Below are 15091 nucleotides of genomic sequence, written 5' to 3'. Positions count from 1 at the left end.
TTTATATATAAATAGATACCAAAGATACTTCTGATTTCAATAAATGCTTCTCGTGGGGTTTGTATTACCCCCCCCCCCCTCCCAAAGTACGGTGTTTCGATGTATTTTATCAATAGTAAATATTAAAACGAAACATTATTTAGAATTTTTCTTTGATTGCAATTGCATAACAATAATAATAAACTATAAAAAAATCACAAAAGAAACATTCATAGACTTATAATAAAAAAAAAAAGTTACTTTTGTAGTATAATCTCTTTGAGTAATGAATGGGGAATTTAGGTCTGAATATAATACGAAAAATATACAGGAGTGAAACGTGATAACCCAGAAATGTGTGTTTGTCAAGATTTTACGAACACTTACACTATTATGAACATTTTTCGGTTTAAACTTTTTTTTTTTTGAAAAAAAAAAAAAAAAAAAAAAGAGTTGTTTTAAACTAAGGTTTAACACGTTGGTTTAAACCAGCCAACCCTGTTACTGCTGATGCCATAACAATTTTATATCAGGGCACGAAATTTCCGGTCGTCAGGTCACCACTAGCAACCGCATATTTTAGTTTGGTGATATTTAGTTTCGAGGTATATGAGATCGATTTCGTTTGCTTTCGAATTGCCCCCCCCCCCCAAAAAAAAAAAAAAACTCCCAGCTCTGATCTGGAAACTGGATTCAGACCTGAAATTTCGTGCACTAGTTTATATATTTCAAATCTCCATAATCTTATTATTACTGTGCGAAGAACAGGCATATCTGCTAGTAATAAAGAAATATATTTACATTGTTCTTTTAAGAGCTAAGGAAAGAAAGAACACTTTCCTGGTGTACATAAAAACATTAAAATGTACAAATTGCAATTACGCAGAAGTTATTTTTTCTCTGAAACAAAGGATATTTAGGTTCCTAAATGTTGACGCTAATGTGTTTGTTCAATTTTGATTGTAAGTTCAGGACTGTGTTGGAAAGTTTTGTACTCAGGAAATTAGAAACATTTTTGGTGTACCTATAAAAATGAATTAGGGTATTGGTGTAACCTTAAGTTAGAAAGGTTGTTTTGTGCTTACTTCAACAAGTAATTTATAAGAAAATTGAAATACGCACGGTGTTCCGAAACAACACCAAGAACGTTTGGGAGGCGGTTCCTGATACCAAGATAAGACAAAAAGTATAGACCAACCTGGGTGCAAGAATCCGTCATTTCGGACTTACAGGCTGCCGAAAACATGAAAAAAAAATAAATTTAAAGGTCTATAGCTCTAATACTATGGGATCTCCCGTAGTTGGGTCAAGACTTCACTTAGGAACTAATATGTGCACTATCCAAAAATACATGTTGCAGAATCCTACGATACTCACACAACAATTTTTATAGAGGGAGTTTGGCTACCGGCACATAATTTGAAATACTCGCCAACTACCTCTATAAAAATTGTTGCGGAAGCATCGCAGGCTCTGAAACATGGAAACTTGGATAGGGCTCATACTAACTTTTAAGTTAAGTCTTCACTCGACTACGGTACGTCAACTAGTATTCGAGCAATTTACCTTTAAAGTTTTTTTTTTTTTTTTTTTTTTTTTTTTTTCATGTTTTCGGTGACCTATAACTCCAAAATGCACCCAGGTTGCTCTATACTTTTTGTCTTCTCTTGATATCAGGAATCACCTCTCAAACGTTATCGTTGTTGTTTCGAAACAGACTGTATATATACAACCTTTACAGCTGCTTACCATTCTCTTGTGCTTTGATGAAATCATTAAACGATTCTAATCTCAGCCAGTGGTCTGTCCTGGGAAAACGAGCTATATGTGGTATGGGAGGCACTGTCAATATTGTAATTTCTTCTGCCTTCTCCCGTAGCATCGAAAGTAGTCTCTTCATCTTTCGCTTTATCTGGGCTGTCTTCCGTCCCTACAAGAGAGAAAAAAGTTAATATTTTTCAATACAGAAAATGCATAAGCGTTAGTTTCACATCGTAAGATTATGTTAATTTTGTCCTTACTACTGACTTCTAGATTTCTTTCACTCTTATTACACTCATTATTTCTTTTAGGTTTTTAGAGGCTAATTTGATTATAAGGTCATCCACAAAATAAAGACCGGTTAATTATACAAAATGAAAAACCCGATATTTATTGGGAAAACCAATTCTGTTATATACCTGAAGTTTCCCCTCTCTTCTCTACATAATCACCACCGTCATTGGCAAATTTTTACTTTGACTCCAACTGTGACTTCAACCGATTCATGTGATCCGGTTCCCGGAGCAGTTTAGGAATCATTCCTAAACTGCTCCCGAAACCGGATCACATGAATCGATTACAATTACTAACACAGTGAAAGTAATGTACGATGTTAAGAATTATACTATAAGTACAAGGGCCACAATGTTACTATACGATGTTAAGAATTATACTATAAGTACAAGGGCCACAATGTTACTATACGATGTTAAGAATTATACTATAAGTACAAGGGCCACAATGTTACTATACGATGTTAAGAATTATACTATAAGTACAAGGGCCACAATGTTACTATACGAAGTTAAGAATTATACTATAAGTACAAGGGCCACAATGTTACTAAACATCAATTCAGGTGAAGCGGTGACTATGAATTTTGAGATCTAAATGGGGGGCTACCGCCCCCCAAACCCCGCTCAAGTACCATAAAAACATCCAAAATAATAATAAATAATCACACCACTACTATAAAGCTAAGATAAGAAGGAAAAAATTTAAAAAAAAAAAAAAAAACACTAGTCTCTAATCATAAATCAGTGCATGACAAAGAAAAAAAAATACATCTCAACAAGACAATAGGACAAGCAGCAGCAAACCAAATACTTTGCCTAATACTCAAATGCAAAACAAATCAAGAATAAAAATATGAATTAAAAAAAGAAAACACTCACCATTTCGCCATACAGCAACACTCATGAATAATGAACTCATAACTGCTGATTCCACACACGAAAAAATAAGATACCAAGAACACATGCACAATACTCAACATTACTGAAAAATGTTCCTTTCCGCACACACGTCGTTTTATTAAACCGAGCACACTTGCTATTATTACAAACAAGAAAAACCAATAAACGTCCACTTTTACCATACGTCGAAAATATCTTCAGCTTTAGACCACAACCAAGATAGGTTTTCTCTAACTCAATTCAACCAATTCAATTACGCGCTTCCCGCATGCCACAAACAGCAGTACACACATACATGCACACAGAACGTGACATCACACTAACAAACTACCATATGACTACACAAACACCTAGTGGGAAAAATATGAACTAAGACGTCACACCAAAGACACGAACAGTTCCAACAAGTGACTCACGCACAAGCACTTGCAGGAAGTGACTGAACCTATAAGAACCGATTAAAGTCACAGTTGGAGTCAAAGTAAAGACTTGCCCCGTCATTTAAACATTTGTTGTATCTGTTCACGAGATTCAGAATTCCCTTGTTATATTCTTCTCCCGCCAGTTCATTAAGCGAGGTAGTCATCGCATTATCCAACTCTTCAGCACTTTCAAAACGTTTGCCGCCCAGAAACTCTTTCAGTTTAGGGGAAAGCGGAAATCGCGAGGAGCAAGGTCTGGACTATAAGGTGGATGATCAAAAATCTCCCATCCAAATTGATCCAGCAATTCTTGAGTTGCAGTATCAGTGTTGTGAAGAAGCACAATTCCTCCGGAAATCATTGCTCGCCTCCTGTTTTGGACGGCTCGCTGTAGTTTTCTCAAGAGTCTCAAATAATGATTTGCATTGATCATAGTGCCTTTTGGCATGAAATCAACCACGAGAACACATATATGATCCCAAAAGACGGTTGCCATGACCTTTGGTGTTGAGAGAGTCTGAGTTTTCTCGGTTTTTTGAGTGATAAGGGTTGATGCCACTCAAGTGATTGGCGCTTGCTCTCTGGGGTGATATTAGACATCCAGATCTCATCACCAGCCACAATCCGACCCAGACAGGCGTCTCTATGTGTATGATATCGTGTTAAGAATGTCAATGCTGAGAACATTCCCTGAGTTTTGTGTTGATCACTCAGTTCCTGCGGAACCCATCGTACACAAATTTTGTTGTAGCCGAGATGTAGCAACACGATTTCACCAAGCAAAGAACGAGAAATGTCTGCAAACACATTGTGTAATTCGTTGAAAGTTACGCGCCTGTCTTCCAAGATTCTGTTGTTCACTGCAGTCTTCAGGTCTCTGTGATGAGTGATGGGCGTCCAGGTCGAGTCCCATCGTGAACTCTGTTCATCCATTGTTCACCATTTCACACTATTTTCTCACATTTCTTTCGTTATTACATTATCACCATACACTGTTTTCAGTTGCCGGTAAATTTCTGCCAGTTTCACCTTTTGAGTGTTCAAAAATCGCATAATACTTCCTACCTCACAGCCTGCGGGATTTTCAATCTCGCAATTCATTTTGACCATCCCAAATGCACAAGGGCGACTTCTTACAGCCTCCACTCACAGTGTTATGAGCACAGCTGTTACGGAAGCTAGTTGACCCTGAAAAGAGAAAGAGGAGTGAGCTGCACGGCGGAAATGTCCGAAAGGTCTTTTGTTTGAATGCAGTGACCATCTGGCTTAATGAACTGGTGGCAGAAGAGTATAACAAGGGAATTCTGAATATCGTGAACAGATACGACAAATGTTTAAATGAAGGTGGTGATTGTGTAGAGAAGTGAGGGAAGCTTCAGGTATGTTACAGTTTTTTTTTTTTTTTTTTTTTTTTTCAATAAATATTATGCTTTTCATTTTGTATAACTAAACAGTCTTTATTTTCTGGATGATCCTCGAATTTGTAAACCCAATTAAGTGATTTACGTTCTTCATTTACACTCATAAATGGCATGTCCAGGTTTCGTCATAGAAGTCCTCAACATATTCTTTCCATCTTCCAAAGAGTTCACTTCTCTCGCTGACTAGATTCTCATTCTTATTTTCTACGGCTATCGTAATACCCTCTTGTTTCCTCCGAAGATCCATAGATTTCAACTCCTTATACATTTCCTCATATTTTCCAACTTTCTAATTTTTTTATTTCCACATATTTTCTTTTGTAAAACTCTTCCCTTGCTCTATCTGTTTCCCTTCGTAACTCGTTCAACTTCCTGCACATCTTTCTGCCCTCTTTCGTATCAACCTATTTCCTCATCTTCTTTTTCATCATTTTCTGTCTGCACCTATCCTTTCCTCGTTTGAGTATTTTTCTTCGAAAAGATTCTTTTTGTTTGTTTGTTTGTTTCTCGTTTTTCAACTTTTCAAGTATTCAGCATCTTCTTGCCTACATTTTCAGTTGAGTACTCACTTCGGCCAGCACAATGTTATGATCAAAGAAAATGTTGGCCCTGCGGAAGGTCTTCGCGTTCTTCAAGCTATTCCGATATCTGTCCTCAATCATAACGTAGTCTATCTGATATCTTCCGCCGTCTATTTAGGATTTATAGGTATATCTTGTGCTGATTGAATCAAGTGTTCCCAATTACTAGTGAATTATGTCTATAGAAGTTAACCAGTTCCTCTCATTTTTCATTTCTTTCGGCTAAACCATATTTGACTACGACGCTACCTTCCTGTTTTTCTCTCGCAACTGCATTGAAATCTCCCATTATAATTACGAACTGACTCCTCTCTTCTTCTCTATAATTTCTTCTATTTTCTCGTAATTTTCCTCTAGTTCTTCAGTTGTATGCGAAGTCGGCGGTGCGTATATCTGTATTACCATAAATCTTTCATTTTTCCTTTGTCTTATCACCATAACTCTATCATCAACAAGCTCTACTTTCACTACTTTCTCTTCTAAGCGCGTACCAAGGATTATTCCTACACCATTATGACCGCCCTTTTCATTACCTTCTCATCTAATTTCATAAACTCTTACCAAATCTAGATTATTTTGTTTCATTTCTTCTTTGAAGCTTTATAACTTCCCTCCCTGTAACACAGTACGTACGTTCCATGTCTCTATCCTAAACCTTGTGCTCTTGCTTGTCTTTTTTTCCTTGTCTATCTTACCCATACTACATATTACTTTCTCGTACTCCCAAAGACACCCCTCTTCTGGAGAGCTGAATGCAGCTATATTTTACTTCCAGAACTACATTTTGAACTGAGAAATACCACTGTACATATATCTTTTTGCTATTAGCAAACTAAGGAAAAACAGAGTAGTAGTTTCCTGTTGTCTTCCACCCCGCAGTATCACAGCCATTAGTCACTTTGACCACGTCTGGGACTAATGGCCAAGTTGCCGTACTCATCACTATAATTTACGCCAACTTGCCTACTGGAGAATTGCTGCCTTCCCCCAGAACACTCTCTGTCCGGCTACTCCATTTAGACGAATTTGGCGGCCCTTCTGGTAGTGCGTTACCACCGACATAACTCTAAATTTCACTGAAGCACAGTTATCCTCATCCGACACATAAGTTTTTTTGTAAAGATGGTGCTATCGCGGATGGTGAGAACTATAGGCACAATAAAGCAGTTAATCTGGGCGGCGACAGTAAAAATAGGGAAAAAGAATATGCATATTGTGGTAGCTGTGAGTATGAAGTTAAAAGAAACCAAAAAGTGAATAGTTTTCAGTTTTCATTTCGGAACACAGCTAACAGACTAGTTACATGAAAGGAAAAAATCGGTGGCATGTGACAGTATACTCAAACTTTTTATCACTGAACACTTTTCGGGGAAAAATAATCAATTAGTTTCTTTGGGCGAAGGGATCAAAATGTGACTGAGGGGGAAATACTCCTCACTCCCGGGTAATTTGCACCCTGAGTAACTTGCACATAGGATGAATTTCCCCACCTTATTATTGATTAACTGCGAGTCTAAGAAACAGACTGACTTTGGAAACACACACAAGGCTTTACTGAAATCAGATAAGCTTTACGGGAATTATCATGAAACAGATGTGTATACAGAAAGACACAGATATTGGCGCCAATCACTTGTTTGCTTCATATAAATTTGTGTATGACAATTTCGTTTGTTTTCTTACGTCACTTCTCAAACATCAGAGAGACGTCCGTTTAATGAGATTGAGTATATTTTATTTTTGAGTTTTGTATTTATCAGTCTGACAGATCAGTATGAAAGTACACATGTAAATGCATATTCGGAAACAATACGATGTCCTTTCATACATGACATTAAATTCATATACAATGAATGAAATACATAAGGGCTTTCCAATTATCTTTTAAATATTCTTTGTTTTATGCCACGCTAAAATTGTTAGATACCCTTCTCAGCGTGTTCTTTTTAAATAACGCAACCACACTATCCGAACTAAATACAAAACTATATGAACTGACATAAAATAAAGGGGTACTTCCGGTTTACGCGCAAAGGTGACATTTGACATGATTGTAGCTTTACGGGACTAACTCAAAGGAAAATTTCCAAAAGTAAATATTTTTAATTTTTAGGTCTAAAGGGAGGATGAAAAAATTTCCATGTTATTTAAATGGGCGTGTTCTTAGGCTACAAAATCTTTTAGGTGGTTGAAATACGAAAATAAACTTGAAATTTGGTAGAATTGTGTGTTTAAGAGGTGCGAGGCCATAGACCGAATAAAAACAGGGGTCAGAGGGCGAAGCCCCCAGCTGGCCCAAATTCAGGAAATAGTAAGAGCAAGTGCACGAAATTCATTCTTAATGCAAAGACTGATACATAAGACACGCGAGGCCGTAGGCCAAGTAAACGCGGGGATCTGGGGGCGGAGCCCCCAGCTAGCCAAAGGCTAGTCTATACTAGAAAAAATAATTTTCCTACTCTTCAATGTGACCCATGGGTGTTTGTATTGGTAAGTGTGAGTCATCTGCTTACACATATCCTTCTTAAGGTCACTGTAACGTATAGGTCTCTTTCTATAGATTTTCTAAAGTATTTCAATAATCTGACCTTTGATCTTGACAGTGGCACTAGGTGGCTGGTTTGGTTATTGGATCTCGGTATCGATATAAGGTATATATATATACCAAATTTGAGCTTCCTAGCTGTTATAGGTAAAAAGTTATATTGTTTACAGGGAAACGTATTTCACCCCATTTGCGAATTTGTATAGCTCGTACCTCGCCATATTATAAAATTGAAAGTGACTATGTTTGACTCTTAATCTCTGGAACCACCCGAATAATCTCGATCAAATTTTTAACGTAGATTGGGTTCCTGCCTGAGAATGTTTTTATTTATTCACGTTGACGGTAGAATTCAGGAGAGGGGGAGTTATAAAAGAAAAACTTAACTCTTGAACCACCCGACCGATCTCGATCAAATTTTTAACACAGATTAGGTTCGCACCTTGGATGGTTTCTATCATATCACTTTGACGGGGGAACACAGGGGAGGTGGAGGTGGAGAGACATTCAAAAATGATCGAAAATGACCGATATTAGTGTCGAATCTATAGTTTTCGGGGTCGCTGAGATGAACAGTGACTTCCGATGCTGTTTAAATCCAAATTCAGCCCCGCAACTTGAGGGAGTGGGAGATAATATAAAAATGATCAAAGATGACCAATATTAGTGTCGAATTCATAGTTTTGGGGATCACTGAGTTAAACAGTGACACTTCCGAACCCGTTTAAATTCAAATTCAGCCCCATAACTTGGGAGAGGGGAAAGGGAAGATACATAAAATGATCAAAAATGACCAAATTAGTGTCAAACCATAGTTTTCGGGGTCGCTGAGTTGAACAGTGATACTTCCGTTTGAAGTCCAAATTCAGCACCGCAACTTTGGGGAGGGGAGATATATAAAAATGATCGAAAATAACCAATATCAGTGTCGAATTCATAGTTTTCGGGGTCGTTGAGATCAAGAGTGACGCTTCCGGTGCCGTGTCCCGTAACATGGGAGAAGAGGAGATATATAAAAATCATCGAAAATGACCAATATTAATACTGAATTCATAATTTTCGGTGTCGCTGTGAAGAACCCGAATTTTGGAATGTAGGCATTTTAATACTTATAAAATAATATACTTATTTATAAAGATATTTAATAAAATAAAATTAAATAAACTAATAGTTAAGACTAGGGATGGCCAAGTCCGGAATTTTACTTTCCCGAATCCGGAAAGTAAAATCGAAAAAATTCCGGAAAGTGAAATTTCTGGTTCCGAAAAATGTTGGCCATCAAGACCTTTCCCAGTAGCAGAATAGAAATCTTTTAAGTTTTACGTCCCACGATTATGTCGGTTAGGCTAAAGGAGACGATGATGATGAGAGATGAGTGAAATGGTGGAATGAAGAAAGTGGGAGGAAACGGGAGAACCCCGAGAAAACCCACAAGCACGGTGTTTGTCTACCACAAAGTCCACACGGCGCGAGCTGGGATCGAACCAGGGACCCCAAGCACCGGAGGTGAACGCTCTACCACTGAGCCACCGCGTAGAGTGTCACGTTGGAGGCTCTGGTGACCCCCTTAATTATCACAGAGTCATGACATATACATTGTTGGAAAGCTTATGGATCACGGACTCCAACGAAATAACATTCATGCAATTCCCGCCATATTCGTAGAAGAGGAAGAAGAAGAAACACAATCATAAAATAATATGGAAAAATTGACTTTGCGGGGCCCTGACAACCCTTACAGCCACCTACGTTGATAAAATGATGCTAATGTGTAGTTCAGACACTTGTGACAATTATATTTTTAAAAAATGGTAGTCACTGTTGCAATATAAAGCGAGATAAAAAGTCATGGCCCCTTAAAACCTGATTTAAAAAAAAAACGAACTTCGCCCTCCCTCCCTCGGCCGTAGTACCCGCACATACATAAAATGCATACTGGCGGAAGATAATAATGGATCAGCAAAGTTCTTCCAAATCTCAACCTTCAGTTGCAATGAGTTCCACAGCAGAATCGCCCAAAGTTCTGACAGGATCATCATCTCCCGGAACTAAGCATCTTCCAGAAATATCAGACGATGGTTTTCAGCCTGCCAAATGGACATGTCGACCAGAGCCATCTCTCACATCACCATCAGTGACAACATCCAACAAATATTCGGCCCTTGCAAGTGACGAAACATCTCATGACTCAATGGATATTACTCCTACCTTTACTGAAACCTGGATTTGTATTTATGATTGTTCCTATCATCAGGGATATGCACTGACTGACTCAATTAGTAAGAAGTGTCGGGAAGCTTCTACCTTTTTATTTATGAAAGGATATCTCAAGATTAAGTGTTCTAATCAGGATGACTATGCAACTGTTCAGGAACTCTATGACGCACAAAATCTTCAGTACGCCACGGAGATTCGGAAAAAGCAAGAAACTATTAAAGTGGTTATCAGAAACTTACCCATAGATACCAGAATCTCCGATATCATTAAAGCACTTCACTCCCCACTGTCACTCAATTATCTACTTCCAATCATACCTCAGGACAAAGGAAGACTCTTCTTCCACTTTTTTCTAGTGATACTAAAGAAGACTTTACGTGTTTCTACAATTTTTAACGAAGATCTCTTACTTTCTATGAAGATCCGGATCGAAACTTCACAGAAGAAAGCTTACCTTCAATGTTATAGATGCCAGCGCTTGGGCCAAGGCCAAAGCACCTGTTAAGCACAGCCTCGCTGTCAAATGTGATCGTCCTCGTTGGACTTATGAATGCCCTAAAACAGACCGGTATACTCCCGCTAAGTGTGCAAATTGCCAATTATTCAGGCTGCCCCCAAATCCAGGCTACCATTCAGAACAGGACAAAGCGGACTAACCCATCAACCCGACCAGTACCCAGCACACCCACATCTCGGACATCTCCCCTCATCTCTCCAGCAAACCAGTCACATTGGCCTTCATTGGTAAACTCACAAGCTACAATTACCACTTTACAAGATCCTCCAATCTGGAAGAAATCAGACCATCCTGAAGATCAAACATCCACCTCAGCAGATGATTTCACTCCCCTTAAGGAACTCCTTCAACTGCTCAAAGATTTCAATATTTCACGCCTAATGGACGTCTTATGCAAGCACATTCCGAAATTAAAAGACGCAAACGACATTTTCACTAAAATATCCATATTTCTTGACATGATCTCAGAAATTTACAAATAAAATTCATCACCCTTGAACAGGACCAAAACCCCTACAAGAGCCACTTCGGATCATCTCATTGGTCACAGAGGCCACCACTCAAGAAACTTCATTCTGCCGTCGGCGCCCAATCTCTAACTTCAGCCAGCGACCAATCATCGATTAGCGCAGCTTCACCAGAGAACAACACTTTTTCATCCTGCATTTCAAATAGCCACAGAATCAGCGACAGTTGCTGACTACGGCGTTCATTCAACTAAGTTACCACAGATGCATTTCAGTTACAAATATGAGGCAGGGGCTTCTAGTCCGGAACTCCAATTCGAATAAGTTGTTATGATAACAAAGACAGAGATTCATCCCTCAGAAATACATTGTTACTAAAATAATCTTCCTACCTTAATTAGGGGCTGAAATATTGAGGTTTAGATTTTTGAAACATTTCATTTGTGAAGTATACGCATGAATATTAACAGAGCTAAACATACCAATATTCTGAAATAGTTTAAAACACCATACATAGTATTGAATAAAATCCTGTGAAATAAAACATAGCAGCAAAGGTGATAGGTAAAACGATTAATCTTCAACCTCCTCATCAGATTCATTAGCCGGTTATGAGTTTCTGCAAGCCATTCCCTTACAGAAGGAGCTAAACTTGGAAAGGTTGGCACGCGTACATTCACAGGTTTCAGCATAACAATCTTTGCGAGGAGTTATTTCGCATTGTCAGACAATCAAATTAAGCACTTCTTCAGGAACTGGTAGAAGGAATAAGAGTGTGTTTGTGTTCTTTGAGGAACCATCTCCTTTCAGTTAGATTCATATTGTTTTCCAACCACCGTTGCACTTGCAGATAAACCTGAAGGAAATGTTGAGACACAGCCGCACTGATATGTGGTAAATTTGCTATTGAAAATTACAAGAAAGCTTTTTCCTAATTTGTCTGTTGTACATGTTATATCTGAGAGTGTCTAGTGAGGATGCTTTAATACCATCATAAAGCCATAGCAAGAAAGGTTCTCCAATTTCAGTAACACTCTGTGGTGTAAGGTTGGTTTCATTGAAGCCCAAAATAGATCATCAAAAAGCACACTGTGCTTTTGAAGGAGCTTAAAGGCACCAAGTGGTCTAACGAAGGAAAAGGAAGCAGTCTTTCAGTGGTCCAAGAGCATTTTGTATTTTGCTAATGTGGTAGCACTTTTCTTCATTGTTGCTTATTTTCGACTTTACAAAAAACAGTGACATTTCAGGAAGTACACAAGCGATTAGAATGGGTAGAAGTATGAATCTGTCTCTTCAACTGCAACAGAACTATGATTTCAGATAAAATCTATTGTCGTTTTGCAAATTAGAGTATCAGCATTACCATCTACTTGGTATACTGTGTCCCATTCATACAAAAATATGATTTCAGCATGTTAATCAGTCGTACCTTATTCTCAGAGTTCCATAAAAATTCAGATTGGCTGTTTTTGCCTCCATGTTTTCGTGATAGGCGAAGGTTGTAGACATTTTCGACATTTTTCTTCTCTTTCTCTCAATATTCTTAATACATATTTTAGAAGTATAACCATCAAACACTATTGCACCATAGGAGTGATACGTCGTTGTACAGTCTAAATACTATTTGACATATCGCATTGTAGGTGTCTGATTTGGTCCAAATCATTCTTCATATACTACAGACACAAAATTTTGCAACGCTCTTACACATGACTCAAGAGTTTCAACTACAGTCAAAAGAATGAATTTGGTACTTTTTCATTGACACTTCATCAAATAGAGATAGAGGCATCGGTTTAAGTTCTTTTTTGAGATACTCGCTAAGATTCTTACTCGAATGAAGTATTGCTGCAATTATACTGAAAAGCTGCAACGGATTGATAGACGCATTTTGCTCTTGAATTTTGATGGTACTTTTTGTAGCAGATACAGGATAATTTTTCTTCCTTTCCAGTTTTACAGTTCCAAAGTCACCACCAATCATCTTGTTAAATGACGTTTCACCGATCTTCTTTGCTTGATCACAGTTTGTTTGAGTGTCAGCGATTAAACCACTTGCAATGTTCATGAGTAAGTCATTGGTAATGAGTTTTCAATGGGATCATGAAGGTCTAACTAGTCAGATATTTTTAGACCCTGATTACCTCGTGTCTGTTGTTCTCGTAAACATGTTGTTCTGAAGACACAAAATGTTAATTATAAAAGTTTTCTAATGCTTCAGTGACTCTCATGCTGATGGGAAACGACAGTGTCTATTTAGCTAATGTTGAGTTTGTTATTCCTCGGCCTTCAAATAGCTCTCCAGAAATTTTCATTGATTTCATTAAAGTTTGCTCAATGATCATATCTGATACAGCCTCACTCCAATATCTATTTTTTTCTGCGAATAGTGAAATATCCTCGTGTATCTGCTGTACTCCTCAGGATTCATTTTCTTCTTCAAAGTTTTCATCTGCTGAACATACAGATGCACCATTTAGCATAAAAGTGATGGCCAACTACGTGGAAGTACGGCAGCATTCATTTGATTGCATGAAAATGCAACTCCCAATCTCCAGTACGATCTGCTTGGTTGTATAATAGTATGAGGTTGGCTTGTTCAATGTATTGTAACCAGAGTTTTAAAGAATGGGAACATTCTTCTGTATTGATCATTTCAGAAAGAGCGACAACCAAAACTTGAATATCTTCATTGTTTCCTAATTCCTTGATAGACACTGCTCCGGAGAACACTTCGTCAATAGCTTCTCGGATCCTGCCTTTCTTCGTGTCGTCTAGTTGCTTCGAATTTTTCTCCAACTGAATGTAGAGTGTTATACGAGTCAACAAATGTGCTCTCAACGAACGTGACGACTCATCATTTTCACGACAGTGTTTTGGGCATACAAACTTCAGTTTTTTCAGACCATTAACTGACATGATGTGACCTATTGTTCCTAGAAAAGACAAGCAAATGAAAATCCTCCCAACCTCATCACTAATTTTTGATAATGCATTGTCGTCGTTCACTGCACAACAATTTCTCTACCTTTTAATATAGTGGTTGACCGAATGTGACAATACAGGTGCCTAGTTTTTCACATTCAATTGAACCATAGAGTAGAATGGAATATTGTGTTAATATTTCATGCGGTATTATTAAAGAAAGAGATTAGAAATACACTGCTTATGTGACAACAAGTAGTTTCATTGTAGATAAGATGCATAAATCCATTCAGTGATAGTTTAGGTGACTCTCTTACCAAATACTGCGTGGGTTTTCTCGGGGTTCTCCCGTTTCCTCCCACATTTTTCATTCCACCATTTCATTCATTTTTCATCCTCACTGTCTCCTTTAGCCTAGCCGACATAACCATGGGACGTAAAACTTAAAGATTTCATTTTTTCTCTTACCAAATATGTAGTTATCCATATGATCTTCGTCCATTAAGCCTCTTTTACTTTTGGAATAACTTTATCTGCAAAAGAAATCCGCTAACACCTAATCTCACAACGAAGTAAGTATCTCAAAAAGTTATGATCCGATTTTATCTTTTTTTTTTTTTTTCTCAAAATGCAGCTTATGAAACATACAATTAAAAATTTATGAACATATTTTAACTGTTTTCTAATAGTTTAGGAGCTTGAGCGCTACAGACTGCCTTTCTAAAATGCAGAAATTATCAACTTCGATCATGAATAATCGTTTTGGGTGTGATTTGATTTAAATGTATAATATATCAAATTAAAGTACAGTTCTTGCAGAGTAAAATGGTACCTTCTAAAATTGAAATAGCCTTATTGGTTTGGAAGATACAGGGTAAAATAGAAAACCAGACGCGCATGGATGGCGGCCATCTTTGACCGCCATTTTGAGGATGAAGCTCACATGGGATATTTTGGGACTTTTGAATAGGAGTGGCCAAAAATTTTCGGATCCGGATATCCCGGACCCAATGAGATCCGGATCTCGGATTCGAACCTCAGATCTGGATCCGAAATTCGG

General features: G+C 37.8%; 1 protein-coding gene across 1 annotated transcript in view; it reads right to left on the bottom strand.

The window, feature by feature from the left end:
• LOC145688501 (maternal effect protein oskar-like) overlaps nucleotides 1–15091 on the bottom strand; it is a 75597-nt gene that overhangs the window by 24537 nt on the left and 35969 nt on the right. The window contains exon 4 of the mRNA XM_081762839.1: nucleotides 1729–1909. Coding sequence (XP_081618965.1) covers nucleotides 1729–1909 — 181 coding nt within the window. The remainder of the gene's footprint in view (nucleotides 1–1728; nucleotides 1910–15091) is intronic.

Source organism: Thermobia domestica, chromosome 6, assembly GCF_964235325.1.
Source record: "Thermobia domestica chromosome 6, izTheDome1.hap1.1, whole genome shotgun sequence".
Classification (NCBI taxonomy): Eukaryota; Metazoa; Arthropoda; class Insecta; order Zygentoma; family Lepismatidae; genus Thermobia; species Thermobia domestica.
This window is presented reverse-complemented; position numbering and strand designations above follow the sequence as displayed.